The following is a 14,843-nucleotide window of genomic DNA, read 5'->3' as shown; positions in this document are numbered from 1 at the left end:
TCAAATTTCCACCATCCGGAATATTTTGCTTATGCAAACATCACTGTAACATTTTTTTAAACACTCATTTGCTGAACCCAAACCTTTTGATACTTCCCCTTTCCCAGGTAACATCTGGCGGAATATCCCCTGCGCTGGCTGGAGGTCCAGCTCGTAACACTAATATTCTAGATAGCATGACGAAAATTGGTAAGAAATCGTCGAACAACAACAGACAGTCTGCGAACGATGAGAAATCGCTGGTCCTCAAACCTCCGGTCTCAAAATCGAAGGCCAAACAGGTACCAACTTGTTTCAGAATTTGTTTTAACAGGATTGGGAATGACGTTGCCTCGGTGAGGTGCCATGTCCATTGCAGTGCTGAGCCAGAAGGTTCCAGGCTGACGGCTGCTCAGTGCTACATTGGTTGCTCTCATCCAAAATGGGGGATGACATGCTCCCAGTATTTTTCCGTGTGACTGGGCTGGGAGTTGTGTCTGCAAATCTCCATCACTATTTGACATCTCTTTGGAAAATGATGTGCGGATATTACATTATTTTTCTTTTAATAAATTTAGAGTACCCAATTCATTTTTTCCAATTAAGGGGCAATTTAGCATGGCCAATCCACCTGTCCGTACATCTTTGGGTTGTGGGGGCGAAACCCACACAATGTGGGCAGAATGTGCAAACTCCACACGGGCAACAGACATTGCATTATGACATGTGGGTCTGGCAGTCTTGTCTAGGTCATTAAATAGCACTTTTATACTTTTTTTTTATCGCTTATTGTCACGAGTAGGCTTCAAATGAAGTTACTGTGAAAAGCCCCTAGTCGCCACATTCCGACGCCTGTTCGGGGAGGCTGTTCGCCTCTGCTCAAATGTGAAAAATATCATTTTAATACCAATATGGGGGATCAAGTACTGGATAAGAATTTAAATGGGCATAACTGGGGAAGTTTAAAAAAGCAGGTTGTGTATTGTGCTACCTTTTCTGGTGTAAGTCTAGAGATATGACCAAACTATTTTTCTGAACAGTGAAAGGCGACTTTGTAATTATCTTTTCTCAAAACAATATAATTGCAAGCTAGTTTTCAAAAAATGTTTTGCAGCTCTAACACTGTACAGCAAGATGTAGAAATAAAAACTTGACCTTTTAAATCTCCCATGTGGTGATAATTGCATTAGATTTCTTGATTTCTGTAATTAATTTGTGAACGGATTGAGTCAGTCCTACACATTTTTGCAGTTAGTTCAAAACTGATGATCTGTATGACAAATGAATCATAATTTCTGTTCCAAAGTTGGGTGACTTATTTCATTTTTCTTATTTTTTCGAAGACTCAAGCTACACTCTTCCAGTCAACCATCCCCAAATCCAGTAGCAAAACTGTGGAAGGAAAAGCAATTGAGGCTGGGCCCATACAATCAATCATTCCTGACAACAAAAATACAGAAAACAAAAAGTGAGTGTTTTTAACATTCGATTCAAACGATGTGCACTTTAGATAACGTTTATGCTGCCAAGAAATCTTAACTTGCGTCAGAGACCATAGCAGATTTTCCTTTTTTTGATAAAAAAAAAGATATGTTGCAAAATAGTCTTTTCAAGGTTCACTCTGTGACTAGATAGTTGCCACACGGACTCTGCTTTGAAGTTTAGATTTATTGTCTCAGCGATTGGTGCTGCCTTGTAATTCTAAACAATTTAGTGGCTTGAGACTAGAGCACAAATGTTTCTTAAATTACAATAATAGCTCGTTTTCTTTGTAAAAAGGCCCAAGACAGGTTTCCAACTCTGGTTAGAAGAAAGCCGAGAAGATATTGTTGCTGAAAGTCCAGATTTAACAGAAGAAGAAATAATTAAGGAAGGCATGAACAGATTCCGCATTCTGTCATCTGAGGAGAGAAAGGTATAAAAATCAAATCCCCATCCTGGAATTTAGCTTTTGGCATTTGTGATGTTTTTTTTTCATGCACCATTTTTGTCTTGTTTAAACAATTACTAATTTAGTCATTTGAAAATGTTTTACATCCCCAAATAATTAAGAATGATTAGCTAGTACAATTTATTTCCATTGATACTAAACAAAATTGATATTTTTGGGGGGCAAATAATTTATCATCATTCTTTCGCCACATACTGTTGTTCTTAAAAAATATTTTTCATCCCTTCCTTAAAGTTACAAAGCTAATGCTCAGAGTGAACAGGGCAAACCCTGAATCATAGAATCATTAAAACACTACAGTGCAGAAGGTGATCATTCGGCCCATCGAGTCTGCACTGACCCTCTGAAAGAGTACCCTATCTAGGGTCAGGGTAACACCACTTAACGCTTTGGAAACTAAGGAGCAATTGATCGTGGCCAATCCACCTAACCTTCACATCTTTGGACTGTGGGAGGAAACCAGAGCACCTGGAGGAAACCCACCCAGACACAGGGAGAAAGTGCAAATTCCACACAGACAATCACCCGAGGCCGGAATTGAACCTGGGTCCCTGGAACTGTGAGGCAGCATTGCTAACCGCTGTGCCACCGTGCCACCTTTGCTCTATCCCATTTGCTTACTCCAAAAAATAATTCAAGTTCAAGACCATTCATGGCCTCCACAAGAAAGACTGACAAGAAAAAGCTTTACCCCTCATCTTGGGCTTAACCTGACGCCTGATCATGGCCGAAAGGCTGAGAAGCGATCACATACTGTTTCAGCTATAAAGCTCACTATTTAATTGACCTTGATTGCTGCTTTGCATTGGTTGGACATAGTTTAAGTGAGCTTAAATGTATTTTACAAACGCCTCTTTTAATACAACAAGTATATATTGAATCTTGGCAAATCTGTGTGATGAAACTAATGCATAACGAGAACCCACGACGAAGGCTAAATCTACAGATCTGAACAGGTTAAATTGAGACGAGATAATATTTGTGCATGTGCTGGGCTGATATTTTGTTTTATTTGACACTGGGAAATCTAGCAGCAATCAGATTAGAAACAGTGTTGGCAGCAGGACTACTTGATTTTGATTGCACTGCTCACAGACGGCAAACCAAAATGTAACTCAATAGTTTTGAAGTGGATGTTCCTGAGGAATCATACCTATGTAAATTTAGTAGTATTGATTTTATTTCTTTGTGACCTGTTATTTAAGCAGGATTGGCAGATACAGAGACGCATCCATTTAGGTTCATGTAATTGGAGGAAAACACTGGAAAGTGAAAAATGACCAGGGTTTTTTTGCAGAGGAGCTTTGTGCTTTGAACTTTTCAAAGTCTTAAAGCTATAGAATAGAAGTTATATCTGGAAGAGAAGTAAAAGATTTGGATTGACTAGCCAACTTGGTTGTTTCATTTTTGATTTCCTTTTCTCTGGTGAAAATGTGGTAATGTAATTTTCGGCACAATTGTCTTATTTTTGATTGATTGGGAATCAGTTACCTGGGGGGCGCGGGGAGGGGGGGGGGGGGGGCAAGGGTGCAAAGCAACTTATGAAGGAACCTAGGGGATTCAATCGAGGTTAAAAATTGTACAATTGCCTCTCAAAGCCAAGGAACTTTCTTTCCGGAGCAGGACTAAGCACAACCCAGAGTATTTCCATGAAGAAAAAGCATTGAGGGAATATGGAATGTAAATTTTAAATTATGGATTGAAAAACAACTCTTTTTAAGATTCTCTTTAAATATACAATCTTTGGAACATTATGGCCAATGCTTCAGCAATTTCCTCATCTATGGATTCTAATACCTTGTGTGGAAACCATCTGGTCCTGAACACTTGTTCACCGTAAGTTCCTTAACTCGCTGGGTCAAAAACCTGGAACCCCTTCCATAACTGCATTGTGGGTGTACCTACACCATATGGTACATACACCATTTGGGGCAGCACGGTAGCATTGTGGATAGCACAATGGCTTCACAGCTCCAGGGTCCCAGGTTCGATTCCCGGCTGGGCCACTGTCTGTGCGGAGTCTGCACATCCTCCCCGTGTGTGCGTGGGTTTCCTCCGGGTGCTCCGGTTTCCTCCCACAGTCCAAAGATGTGCAGGTTAGGTGGATTGGCCATGATAAATTGCCCTTAGTGTCCAAAATTGCCCTTAGTGTTGGGTGGGGTTACTGGGATATTGGGATAGGGTGGAAGCGTTGAGCTTGGTTTGGGTGCTCTTTTCAAGAGCCGGTGCAAACTCGATGGGCCGAATGGCCTCCTGCTGCACTGTAAATTCTATGAAATGCAGTGCAATGGTTCAAGACGGCAGCTCACCACCACCTTTCCAAGGGCAACTGGGGATAAACAACAAACGCTGGCCTCACAGGTGATGCTCATATCCATGAATGGAACATAAATTTCATTGTTTTCTCCATTACCATTTGTTATATTAAATCGAACGTTCCTCCCTTAACTTATTTAGACGTTAACTTGTCCCAGTGGTATTTTTAATTTTTCATTGCTGCGAAACAAATGCCAAGATATTAATTTAATAAGTTTACCATTTTTAAAAAATATCTGTTACTGTCTCTCCAGCATCTGTTTATAATGGGCTACCAACCTTCCTCTTTACCAACCTCTCTCTTTCGAAATGTAAAACCGTTAGTTTTGATATCTCATACAAGTCTTTGCCTGTTGGCAATTCAGTGCATTCTTTGTATCTCTTTATTGTTTTTTTTACAGCTTCAACTTTTCCTTGTGTGCTTGCAGCTTGATTCTGTTTTGGTTTAAACCTAATTTGTTAACCATGGTTGCTCAGTTACACGTGTGAAGCCTTCGCCGTTTAAGATTATGCACTGGTTTTATACCATACAAAGTACTTTGAATACTTCATTCATTCATGGGGTGTAGACATCCCCAACAAGGCCAGCATTTATTGGCAATCCCTATTGCCTTGAGAAGGTGCCGCCTTGAACCGCTGCAGTCCTGGTATAGGTACATCCGCAGTACATGGAGACAAGACAGTTTTGGCAAGGGAGCAGACAAATATGCCTGCTTTCAGCGTTACTTGACAATACCATAGGAGAAAAGGTAATGAGGAATGACATCCCCACTCTCCCAGAACATCTTGGACCAATATTTATGGTCACAATATCTGGGACATCAGATATGCTGACGACAGTACCATGATGGCCAAAGACAACCATGATGGCTGAAGAGCTGAGAAAGTCTAGTCTGAGGTTTGGGTTGAACAACAACAACGAGTTGTACTCGGCAATTCGTGGTCAAAGCAGTGTGACACTTTGGTCCTCGATATTTGCAAATGTAGATCACTTTTAATTTTTGAGATTGAACATGACCACAAATAGAGATAGCAGCAATGAAAACAAAACAAGGTCAGCAATTGACTGCTCTATAGTTTGTGAGCTGAAGTATAGAGGGCATCCATTATTGGCCTACATGCCAAAGAGACAACTTGCAATATCCCTGGTTTGGGGCATTACGCTGCATAGATGCAAGAACTGGACCCTCACGGCTAAAGGGCTGGTTTAGCACAGTGGGCTAATGCAGAACAAGGCAGCAGCGCGGATCCAATTCCCGTACTGGCGACTAGGGGCTTTTCACAGTAACTTCACTGAAGCCTACTTGTGACAAGCTATTATTATTATTATTATTATTATTATTATTATTATTAAGAAGAGGATTACAGATTTGTAAATGTGGCCCTGACAGTGCAGCACGGTGGTGCAGTGATTAGCACTGCTGCCTCACGGCACCGAGGTCCCAGGTTCGATCCTGGCTCTGGGTCACTGCCCGTGTGGAGTTTTCACATTCTCCCCATGTGTGCGTGGGTTTCGCCCCCACGGCCCAATAAGATGTGCAGGGTAGGTTGACTGGCCATTTCCCATGAATTTGTCTGCAGGATCATTGTAGTTCGAACATCTCATGGGCTTTAAGTTCAAGTGAAGAAGTGGACATTGTGAAAAAAATACGACCACTGGAAAAGGGAGTTGGGCGCTGGCAGCAATAGAAGGTAAAACATCAGAAAGGAATAGGCCAGGTCGGAGACTGGTTAGGTGGACTGCATCAGAAACTGGATGAAGGGAGGAGTGACAGCAGCATGCAGAATTGCAGTGAACAGAGCAAGGACAATGGTCCCTCATGGACTATAGGTAATTATGGATGGGTACCCATAAGGACTGGCGTTCCTATGCACCCAAAACCCTTGTTCTTCTAATTGGTAACGTTGTGGGTTTGGAAAGTGCTGTTAAAGCAGTTTTGGTGAATTGCTGCAGCCATTGTGCGCCAGTGGTGGGAGTGAATGTTGAGGTGGTTGATGGGATGCTAATCAGAAAGGCTGCTTTGTCCTGAATTGTGCCGAGCTTCTTGTTTTTTTTGAGCTGCACTTGTCCAGACAAATGGGGAATGTTGCATCAGAGTCCTGAATTGTGTCTTGTAAATGTTGACCAGGCTTTGGGGAGTCAGACGGTCAGCTAGTCACAGAATCTCTAGTCTCTGACTTAGTCTTGTAACCACAGTATTTATGTCGCTCTACTAATTAAACGTCTGGTCGATGGGGGCCCCAGGATATTGATGTTGGGAAATTCAGGGATGGTCATGACGTTGAATGCCAAGAGGAGATATTTTTCTTCTTAGAACAATAGAACAAAGAAAATTACAGCACCGGCACAGGCCCTTCGGCCCTCCCAGCCTGTGCCGATCCAGATCCTTTATCTAAACCTGTTGCCTATTTTCCAAGGATCTACTTCCCTCTGTTCCCTGCCCGTTCATAGATCTGTCCCGATGCATCTTAAATGATGCTATCGTGCCCGCCTCTACCACCTCCGCTGGCAAAGCGTTCCAGGCACCCACCACCCTCTGCGTAAAAAACTTTCCACGCACATCTCCCTTAAACTTTCCCCCTCTCACCGTGAAATCATGACCCCTTGTAATTGACACCCCCGCTCTTGGAAAAAGCTTGTTGCTATCCACCCTGTCCATACCTCTCATAATTTTGTAGACCTCAATCAGGTCATCCCTCAACCTCCGTCTTTCGAACGAAAACAATCATAATCTACTCAATACTTTCTTCATAGCTAGCACCCACTATACCAGGCAACATCCTGGTGAGCCTCCTCTGCACCCTCTCTAAAGCATCCACTTCCTTCTGGTAATGTGGCGACCAGAACTGCACGCAGTATTCCAAATGTGGCCTAACCAAAGTCCTATACAACTGTAACATGACCCGCTGACTCTTGTACTCAATACCCCGTCCGATGAAGGCAAGCATCCTGTATGCCTTCTTGACCACTCTATAGACCTGCATTGCCACCTTCAGGGTACTTGAACTGAACTCCCAGATCTCTCTGTACATCAATTTTTCCCAGGACTCTTCCATTGACCATATAGTCCGCTCTTGAATTAGATCTTCCAAAATGCATCACCTCGCGTTTCCCTGGATTGAACTCCATCTGCCATTTCTCTGCCCAACTCTCCAATCTATCTATATTTTGCTGTATTCTCTGACAGTCCTCCTCGCTATCTGCAACTCCACCAATCTTAGTATCATCTGCAAACTCGCTGATGAAACCACCTACACCTTCGTCCAGATCATTTATGTATGTCACAAACAACAGTGGTCCGAGCACGGATCCCTGTGGAACATCACTAGTCATCTTTCTCCATTTTGAGACACTCCCTTCCACCACTACTCTCTGTCTCCTGTTGCCCAGCCAGTTCTTTATCCATCTAGCTAGTACACCCTGAACCCCATGCAACTTCACTTTTTCCATGAACCTGCCATGGGAAACTTTATCAAACGCTTTACTGAAGTCCATGTATATGACATTTACAGCCCTTCCCTCATCAATTAACTTTGTCACTTCCTCAAAGAATTCTATTAGGTTTGTAAGACATGACCTTCCCTGCACAAAACCATGCTGCCTATCACTGATAAGTCTATTTTCTTCCAAATGTGAATAGATCCTAACCCTCAGTATCTTCTCCAACAGTTTGCCTACCACTGACGTCAAGCTCACAAGTCTATAATTCCTTGAATTATCCCTGCTACCCTTCTTGAACAAAGGGACAACATTAGTAATTCTCCAGTCCTCCGGGACCTCACCCGTGCTCAAGGATGCTGCAAAGATATCTGTTAAGGCCCCAGCTATTTCGTCCCTCGTTTCCCTCCGTAACCTGGGATAGATACCATCCGGTCCTGGCGACTTGTCCACCTTAATGCCTTTTAGAATACCCAAAACCTCCCCCTTCCTTATGCCGACATGACCTAAAGTATTTAAACATCCATCCCTAACCTCAACATCTGTCATGTCCCTCTCCATGGTGAATACCGATGCAAAGTACTCATTAAGAATCTCACTCATTTCCTCCGACTCCACGCATAAATTCCCTCTTTTGTCTTTGAGTGGGCCAATCCTTTCTCTAGTTACCCTCTTGCTCCTTATGTACGAAGAAAAGGCTTTGGGATTTTCCTTAACCCTGGTAGCCAAAGATATTTCATGACCCCTTTTAGCCCTCTTTATTGCGCGTTTGAGATTTGTCCTACTTTCCCGATATTCCTCCAAAGCTTCATCAGTTTTGAGTCGCCTCGATCTTATGTATGCTTCCTTTTTCATCTCAGCTAGTCTCACAATTCCACCTGTCATCCATGGTTCCCTAATCTTGCCATTTCTATCTCTCATTTTCACAGGGACATGTCTGTCCTGCACTCTAATCAACCTTTCCTTAAAAGACTCCCACATTTCAAATGTGAATTTACACTTAAACAGCTGCTCCCAATCCACATTCCCTATCTCCTGCCAAATTTTGTTATACCTGGCCTTTCCCCAATTTAGCACTCTTCCTTTAGGACCACACTCGTCTTTGTCTATGAGTATTCTAAAACTTACGGAATTGTGATCGATATTCCCAAAGTAATCACCGACTGAGACTTCAACCACCTGGCCGGGATCATTCCCCTTCCCGAGTTGGACTATTTACATATAGCTCTAAAAAAACTCTCCTGGATGCTCCTTACAAATTCTGCTCCATCTACGCCTCCAACACTACACGAATCCCATTCAATGTTGGGGAAGTTAAAATCTCCCATCACAACCACCCTATTGCTCCTACATGTTTCTATAACCTGTCTGCATATTTGTACCTCTACTTCACGCTCGCTTTTGGGAAGCCTGTAGTAAAGTCCCAACAATGTTACTGCACCCTTCCTATTTCTTGGCTCTATCCATATTGCCTCAGTGCTCGAATCCTCAATCGTGCCCTCCTTAATCACAACTGTGATATCATCTCTGACCAGTAATGCAACTTCTCCATCCCTTTTACCTCCCTCTCTATCCCTCCTGAAGCATTTATACCCTGGGATATTTAGTTGCCAATCTTGCCCTTCCCTCAACCAAGTCTCAGTAATACCAATAACATCATATTCCCAGGTACTAATCCAAGCCCCAAGTTCATCTGCCTTACCTGCGACACTTCTTGCATTAAAACAAATGCACCTCAGACCACCTGTCCCTTTTGCGCATTTCATCTCTTCCCTTTCTACTCTTCCCCTTAGTCACATTGAGTTTATTATCTAGCACCTTACTGGCTTTAGTTGCTGCCTCTTTACTGACCTCTAACTTCCTAATCTGGTTCCCATCCCCCTGCCACATTAGTTTAAAACCTCCCCAATCTTGGAGATGATCATTGCCTGGCATTTGTTACTTTCCACTTGTCAGTCTAAGCCTAAATATTCATGTTTTGCTGCATTGTGGGCACAGATTGTTTTTTATCAGAGGTCTTGTGAATGGTACTGAGCACTGCAATCATCAGCAATCATCCCCACTTTGACCTTCTGAAGGACGGAAGGTTATTGGTTCAGCAGCTGAAGATAGTGTCCTGCAAGCATGTGGTGGGGCTGAGATGATTAGCCTCCAAAGCTCACAACTTTCTGCTTTGTTCTTTGTGCTAGTGGAGCCTTTTCCCCCGATGGCCATTCACTTTGTTACCCAAGTAATACGCTGCCTTCATGTTTGTCCTTCCAATTTTGTTTAGGTATCGAAGTCTAATGGCTGCTCTATTATGCCTTTTGTTAGCTGAATTTGTGCTTTTAACTTGTTTTATTTCTTATGTTATTATGAATTTGAATACAGAACTCCTATCTAAATAATAGTTTCCACTTACCCCATAATATTTCCTGCTGGTCCTTAATACTTATTACCTTGGTGTGGATCCCATCTCTATTCTTCCCCCACCCCCAACGACTCCTAACTAATTTAAATTCTTGCCTACTGTGACATTATCATAAATGTGAGTACTGCAAGGGTTAATGAATTGTCTAACTCAACCACGAGAGGGAACTAGATGTACAAGTGTATAAGACATTGATGCTAAGCCTTATGGGTCAGAGGTTGAGGAGAAGGCGAGAGAACAGACGGAAGGATAGTGTAAGTGAGAGCAGATCATAGTTAATGTTATAGTGTAGAGATTAGTAGTAGGTGAGTGTAGGTTATATGTTTCTTATCAACTGTGTATTATCGAGGAGTAAATGTTGAATCCAAATTAGTAGCGTTAATAAATTTATAGCTTTGTTCAATTTAAAGCTATTTTGTTGTCTTTATGAACACTTCGCCAGCCATCCTAAATTTAGCAACACAAAGAACACCACACCTACACCTTATTTACTCCTTCCATCAGGGGTATATGTGCCTATGCCCAGTTTAGATGACAAGCTCTTCTGTCTGTGGAGCTTTCCCTGACCTGAAAAGTGATTCCTGTATCCCAGGAATCTAAAACACTTGGTGCTCTACCATTGTTCCAGCCATGCACTGATTCCTAATCTTTCTATCTGGTCCAATGTGTGGAAATAAAACAGCATTTTGTGGTGCTTGCCCACTAATTGGCAGATTTATTTTTATGCCATTACGTTTTGCAACTTGGCCCAAGTGAGATTTAAAGTCGTAGATTTTGGAGTGTTCAGAACCATGAACACGGAGCTACCATACTCGGCTCTGTGTACATTTTTTCTTTTCATAAGCAATTTGTAATATATGATCTGTCGGCATATTATTTTCTGCCTTTTAGAGAGAGCAGTTGATATTCTGTGCTGTTTCCCCAAGCAGGGAAAAGTGAGCTGTTAACCCCAAGGCATGTTCACTCCAATCAATTACGCGGATGAGATTGCGTTTCAAAAGAAGTGTTCACCTTTTTAATGGAAGCTGTCTTTTGAGTGAGCTCCAGTACAGAGTTGTGATGATATAAGTTGTAACACTCGCCCAGTGTAGTTCTGCATTATTCTGGTGACTATTTGATGGTTTTTTTTTAGGCCTGGACAGAGAGAGCTAAAAGAAGTGGAAGCATCAACAACATACCTGATGCAGAGGATGTTCAAAAACGCAAGCGTGTGGAGGAGCGGTGTGAGAATTATGCAGAAAACAAAAAGGGAAATTCTGAAGAACCTGAGAGTTTGACCAAAAAACAGAAACAGGAGCATGTGTCCACAACTTCAAAGTTGGCTGCTTTTGCCTTCAAAAAGGACTAGCATTGTTACATATCACTTCAACACGGTTTGAACATTAATATTTCTGACTTCATGCAAAGAAATGCAACTCAAAATCTTCTTTGATCTCCATGTTTTTGTAATTGCATTTTAATGTAATACTCCCAAGATGCATTTTGTACAGCACAAGTTTTCTTTTTTCTATATTTGAATGTGTGTTCGTGTGACAGGAATTAAACTTGATCTATTTTGAATATTTGTGTTTCCCATAGATTTGCAATGAGGTTTGTAGTGTGGTGCAGTATGTTAAAATGTAACACGTTAGATTGAAAAGGAGAGATGGCGAAGGTTCAGTTTGATCATGAACTAGCGCAATCATTATCCTTTTGCCTCGTGCTTTTCTCCAGCATGTAAAATTGATACTTAATTTCTTTAAAAAACAATTTAGATTAAAGTAAATGTGGCAAAGTAGTGATATCACTATGATATTCTGGACAGAATGGGTTAGCTGAAAGAATCAAAACATGATTATGTCTCAACATACCAAGTTGCATGGTATGATGGGCAGCACAGTGGTTAGCACAGTTGTTTCACAGCTCCTGGGCCCAGGTTCGATTCCCGCTTAGGTCACTGTCTGTGTGGAGTCTGCATGCTCTCCCCGTGTCTGTGTGGGTTTCCTCCGGGTGCTCCGGTTTCCTCCCACAGTCCAATGATGTGCAGGTTAGGTGGATTGGCCATGCTAAATTGCCCTTAGTGTCCAAAAAGGGTAGGTGGGGTTATTGAGTTACAGGGATAGGGTGGAGGGTTCTCTTTCCAAGGGCTGGTGCAGAATTGATGGGCTGAATGGACTTCTGCACTGTAAATTCTATGATGATGAACCCGTACCCGTTGAGCTATGTGCACACAGCCCTCTTAATGCTTCAGTCAGATTGTTAATTCCCAATATGCAGTTGCAAGATTGAGATTAAATATCTGGGGTGAAATTCTCCGACCCCCCCCCCCCCCCCCCCCCCCCCCCCCCCCCCCCCGCAGGGTTGGAAATTCTCCGACCCCCCGCCAATCGGCTTGCCGCCCGCGGTGATTCTCCGGCCAGCGATGGGCCGAAGTCCCGCCGCTGAGAGGCCAATCCCGCCCCCGTGGTTTGAACCACCTCTGGTGGTAGCGGGATCGGTGTCGCGAGCGGGCCCCCGGGATCCTGGGGGGGCGCGGGGCGATCGGACCCCGGTGGCCAGGCCCGCGATCGGGGTCCACCGATCGGCCGGCGGGCCAGTGCCATGGGGGCACTCTTTTTCTTCCGCCGCCGCCACGGCCTCCACCATGGCGGAGGCGGAAGAGAATCCCCCAGCGCGCATGCGTCGGTGGTGACATCAGCGGCAGCTGACGCACCAGCGCATGCGCGAACCGGCGAAGGCCTTTCGGCCAGCCCGGGCGGCGGGCGTCAAAGGCTGTTGGTGCCGGTTTTGCCGGCAGTCGTCGTGGTGCCAACCACTCCGGCGCGGGCCTAGCCCCTCAATGTGAGTGCTTGGCCCCCAAAGGTGCGGAGAATTCCGCACCTTTGGGGAGGCCGACGCCGGAGTGGTTGGCTCCGCTACGCCGGGACATCCCGCCCCTGATCTTTAACAGTGAAGTCACAGTGAGGTGTTGGGTGAATGTAACTGTTGAACAGGGATTTTAGGTAACAATGAACACAAAAGAGTACCTATATCCCAAGATTTATCACATTCGTCATCACTTAGTATTGCAGCAAAACTAAACTTTCCGGTTTTTGACATTACGAAATACCAATAAATGAACCTCTTAACATTTGTATATGCGACATCCTATTTTTGTTTTAAATCCCATACATTTTGGAATGGAAACACTGAACAGTTGCAAGAAAATGCTTGTGGAGGTAATAATTGGAATTTGAATTCTAAATTTTGACCATTTGTATGCAGGGAATTTTACGGTATTTTACACACCAAATCAGAGGATTAGTATTATCTCTTGCCTTTGGGCAAGGACAGGAAATCCACTCATTATCCACACTCAGTTCAAGCAGGATGGGCATAACTTAAATCTTTGTCACAAGAATAAATCTTTATTATTTTTCATTTTAGATCACTTATTTACTAAAACAAAATTAGCTTTTTTTATTTATTCATGGGATGTTGTCGTTGCTAGCTAAGCCAGCATTTGTTGCACATCCCTAATTGCCCTTGAAAAGGTGGTGAAGGAACAGCAATATATTTTCATGTTCGAATGGTGAGTGGCTTGGAGGGAACTTCCAAGTGGTGTACCCATGTGTCATCTGCCCTTGTCCTAGAGGGTAGTGGTCGTAGGTTTGCAGGGTGCTCACTAAGCAGCCTCAGTGAGTTCCTGCAGTGCATCTTGTAGATGGTACATGCTACTGTGTGTTGGTGGTGGAGGGAGCAAATGTTTGTGGATGTGGTACAAATCAAGCAGGCTGCTTTTGTCCTGGGTGGTGTCAAGCTTCTTGTGTTGGAGCTGTACTCATCCAGGCAATTGGAACATATTCCATTACATCCTGTCCTGTGCCTTGAAGATGTGGACACGTTGTGGGGAATCAGGAGGCGAGTTATATGTCACAGAATTCTGAACCTCTGGCATTGTTTATATGGCTAGTACAGTTCAGTTTCTGGTCAATGGTATTACCTAGGATGTTGATGGTGGGGGTCTCAATGATGGAAATGCTATTGAATACATTCTCTGTTGTGGGAGATTGTCAGTGCCTAACACTTTTGTGGTGCAAATGTTACTTGCCACTTGTCAGCCTGGATATTGTCCAGGTCTTGCTGCATTTCGGCATCGAATGCTTCTGTATCTGAGGAGTCGCAGATGATGCTGAACATTGTGCAATCATCAGCAAACATCCCTACTTCTGAACTTATAATGGAGGGAAAGTCAGTGATGGTGACTGGGCCTAGGATGCTACCTTGAACTCCTGAAATGATGTCCTGGAGCTGAGATGACTGAACTCAAACATCCACAACCATCTTCCTTTGTGCTAGGTATGACTCCAACCAGTGGAGAGTTTTCCCCTGATCCCCATGGACTCCTTGATGCCACACTCTGTCAAGGGGAAGTTGCTCTCACCTCAACTCTGGAGTTCAGCTCTTGTCCATGTTTGAACCAAGGCTGCAATGAGATCAAGAGCTGAGCGACCCTCTCGGAACCCAAACTGAGCGACAGTGCGCAGGTTATTGCTAAGCAAAGGCAGCTTGATTACAGTATTGATGACCTGTTCCATCAATCATACTGAGGATTGAGTAGTCTGATGTGGCGGTAATTGGCCGGGTTCATTCTCGATTTGTCCTGCTTTTTGTATACATGCCATAGCGGGATAATTTTCCACATTGCGGGGGAAATGCCAGTGTTGTAGCTGTATTGGAACTGGGGGGTTAAGAGTTAGGCAAGTTCTTGAGCACCGATCTTCAGCACT

At 43.5% G+C, this 14,843-nt stretch overlaps 1 protein-coding gene across 1 annotated transcript in view; it reads left to right on the top strand.

Moving 5' to 3' along the window:
* Positions 1 to 11,655, top strand: part of wdhd1 (WD repeat and HMG-box DNA binding protein 1) — a 61,401-nt gene extending 49,746 nt beyond the window's left edge. The window contains exons 21-24 of the mRNA XM_038779334.1: positions 108 to 281; positions 1,323 to 1,447; positions 1,759 to 1,894; positions 11,228 to 11,655. Of these exons, the coding sequence (XP_038635262.1) occupies positions 108 to 281; positions 1,323 to 1,447; positions 1,759 to 1,894; positions 11,228 to 11,443 (651 nt within the window). The 3' untranslated portion in view covers positions 11,444 to 11,655. The remainder of the gene's footprint in view (positions 1 to 107; positions 282 to 1,322; positions 1,448 to 1,758; positions 1,895 to 11,227) is intronic.
* Positions 11,656 to 14,843: the final 3,188 nt, after the last annotated feature.

The sequence above is a fragment of the Scyliorhinus canicula genome, chromosome 2, assembly GCF_902713615.1.
Source record: "Scyliorhinus canicula chromosome 2, sScyCan1.1, whole genome shotgun sequence".
In the NCBI taxonomy this organism is placed as follows: domain Eukaryota; kingdom Metazoa; phylum Chordata; class Chondrichthyes; order Carcharhiniformes; family Scyliorhinidae; genus Scyliorhinus; species Scyliorhinus canicula.
This window is presented reverse-complemented; position numbering and strand designations above follow the sequence as displayed.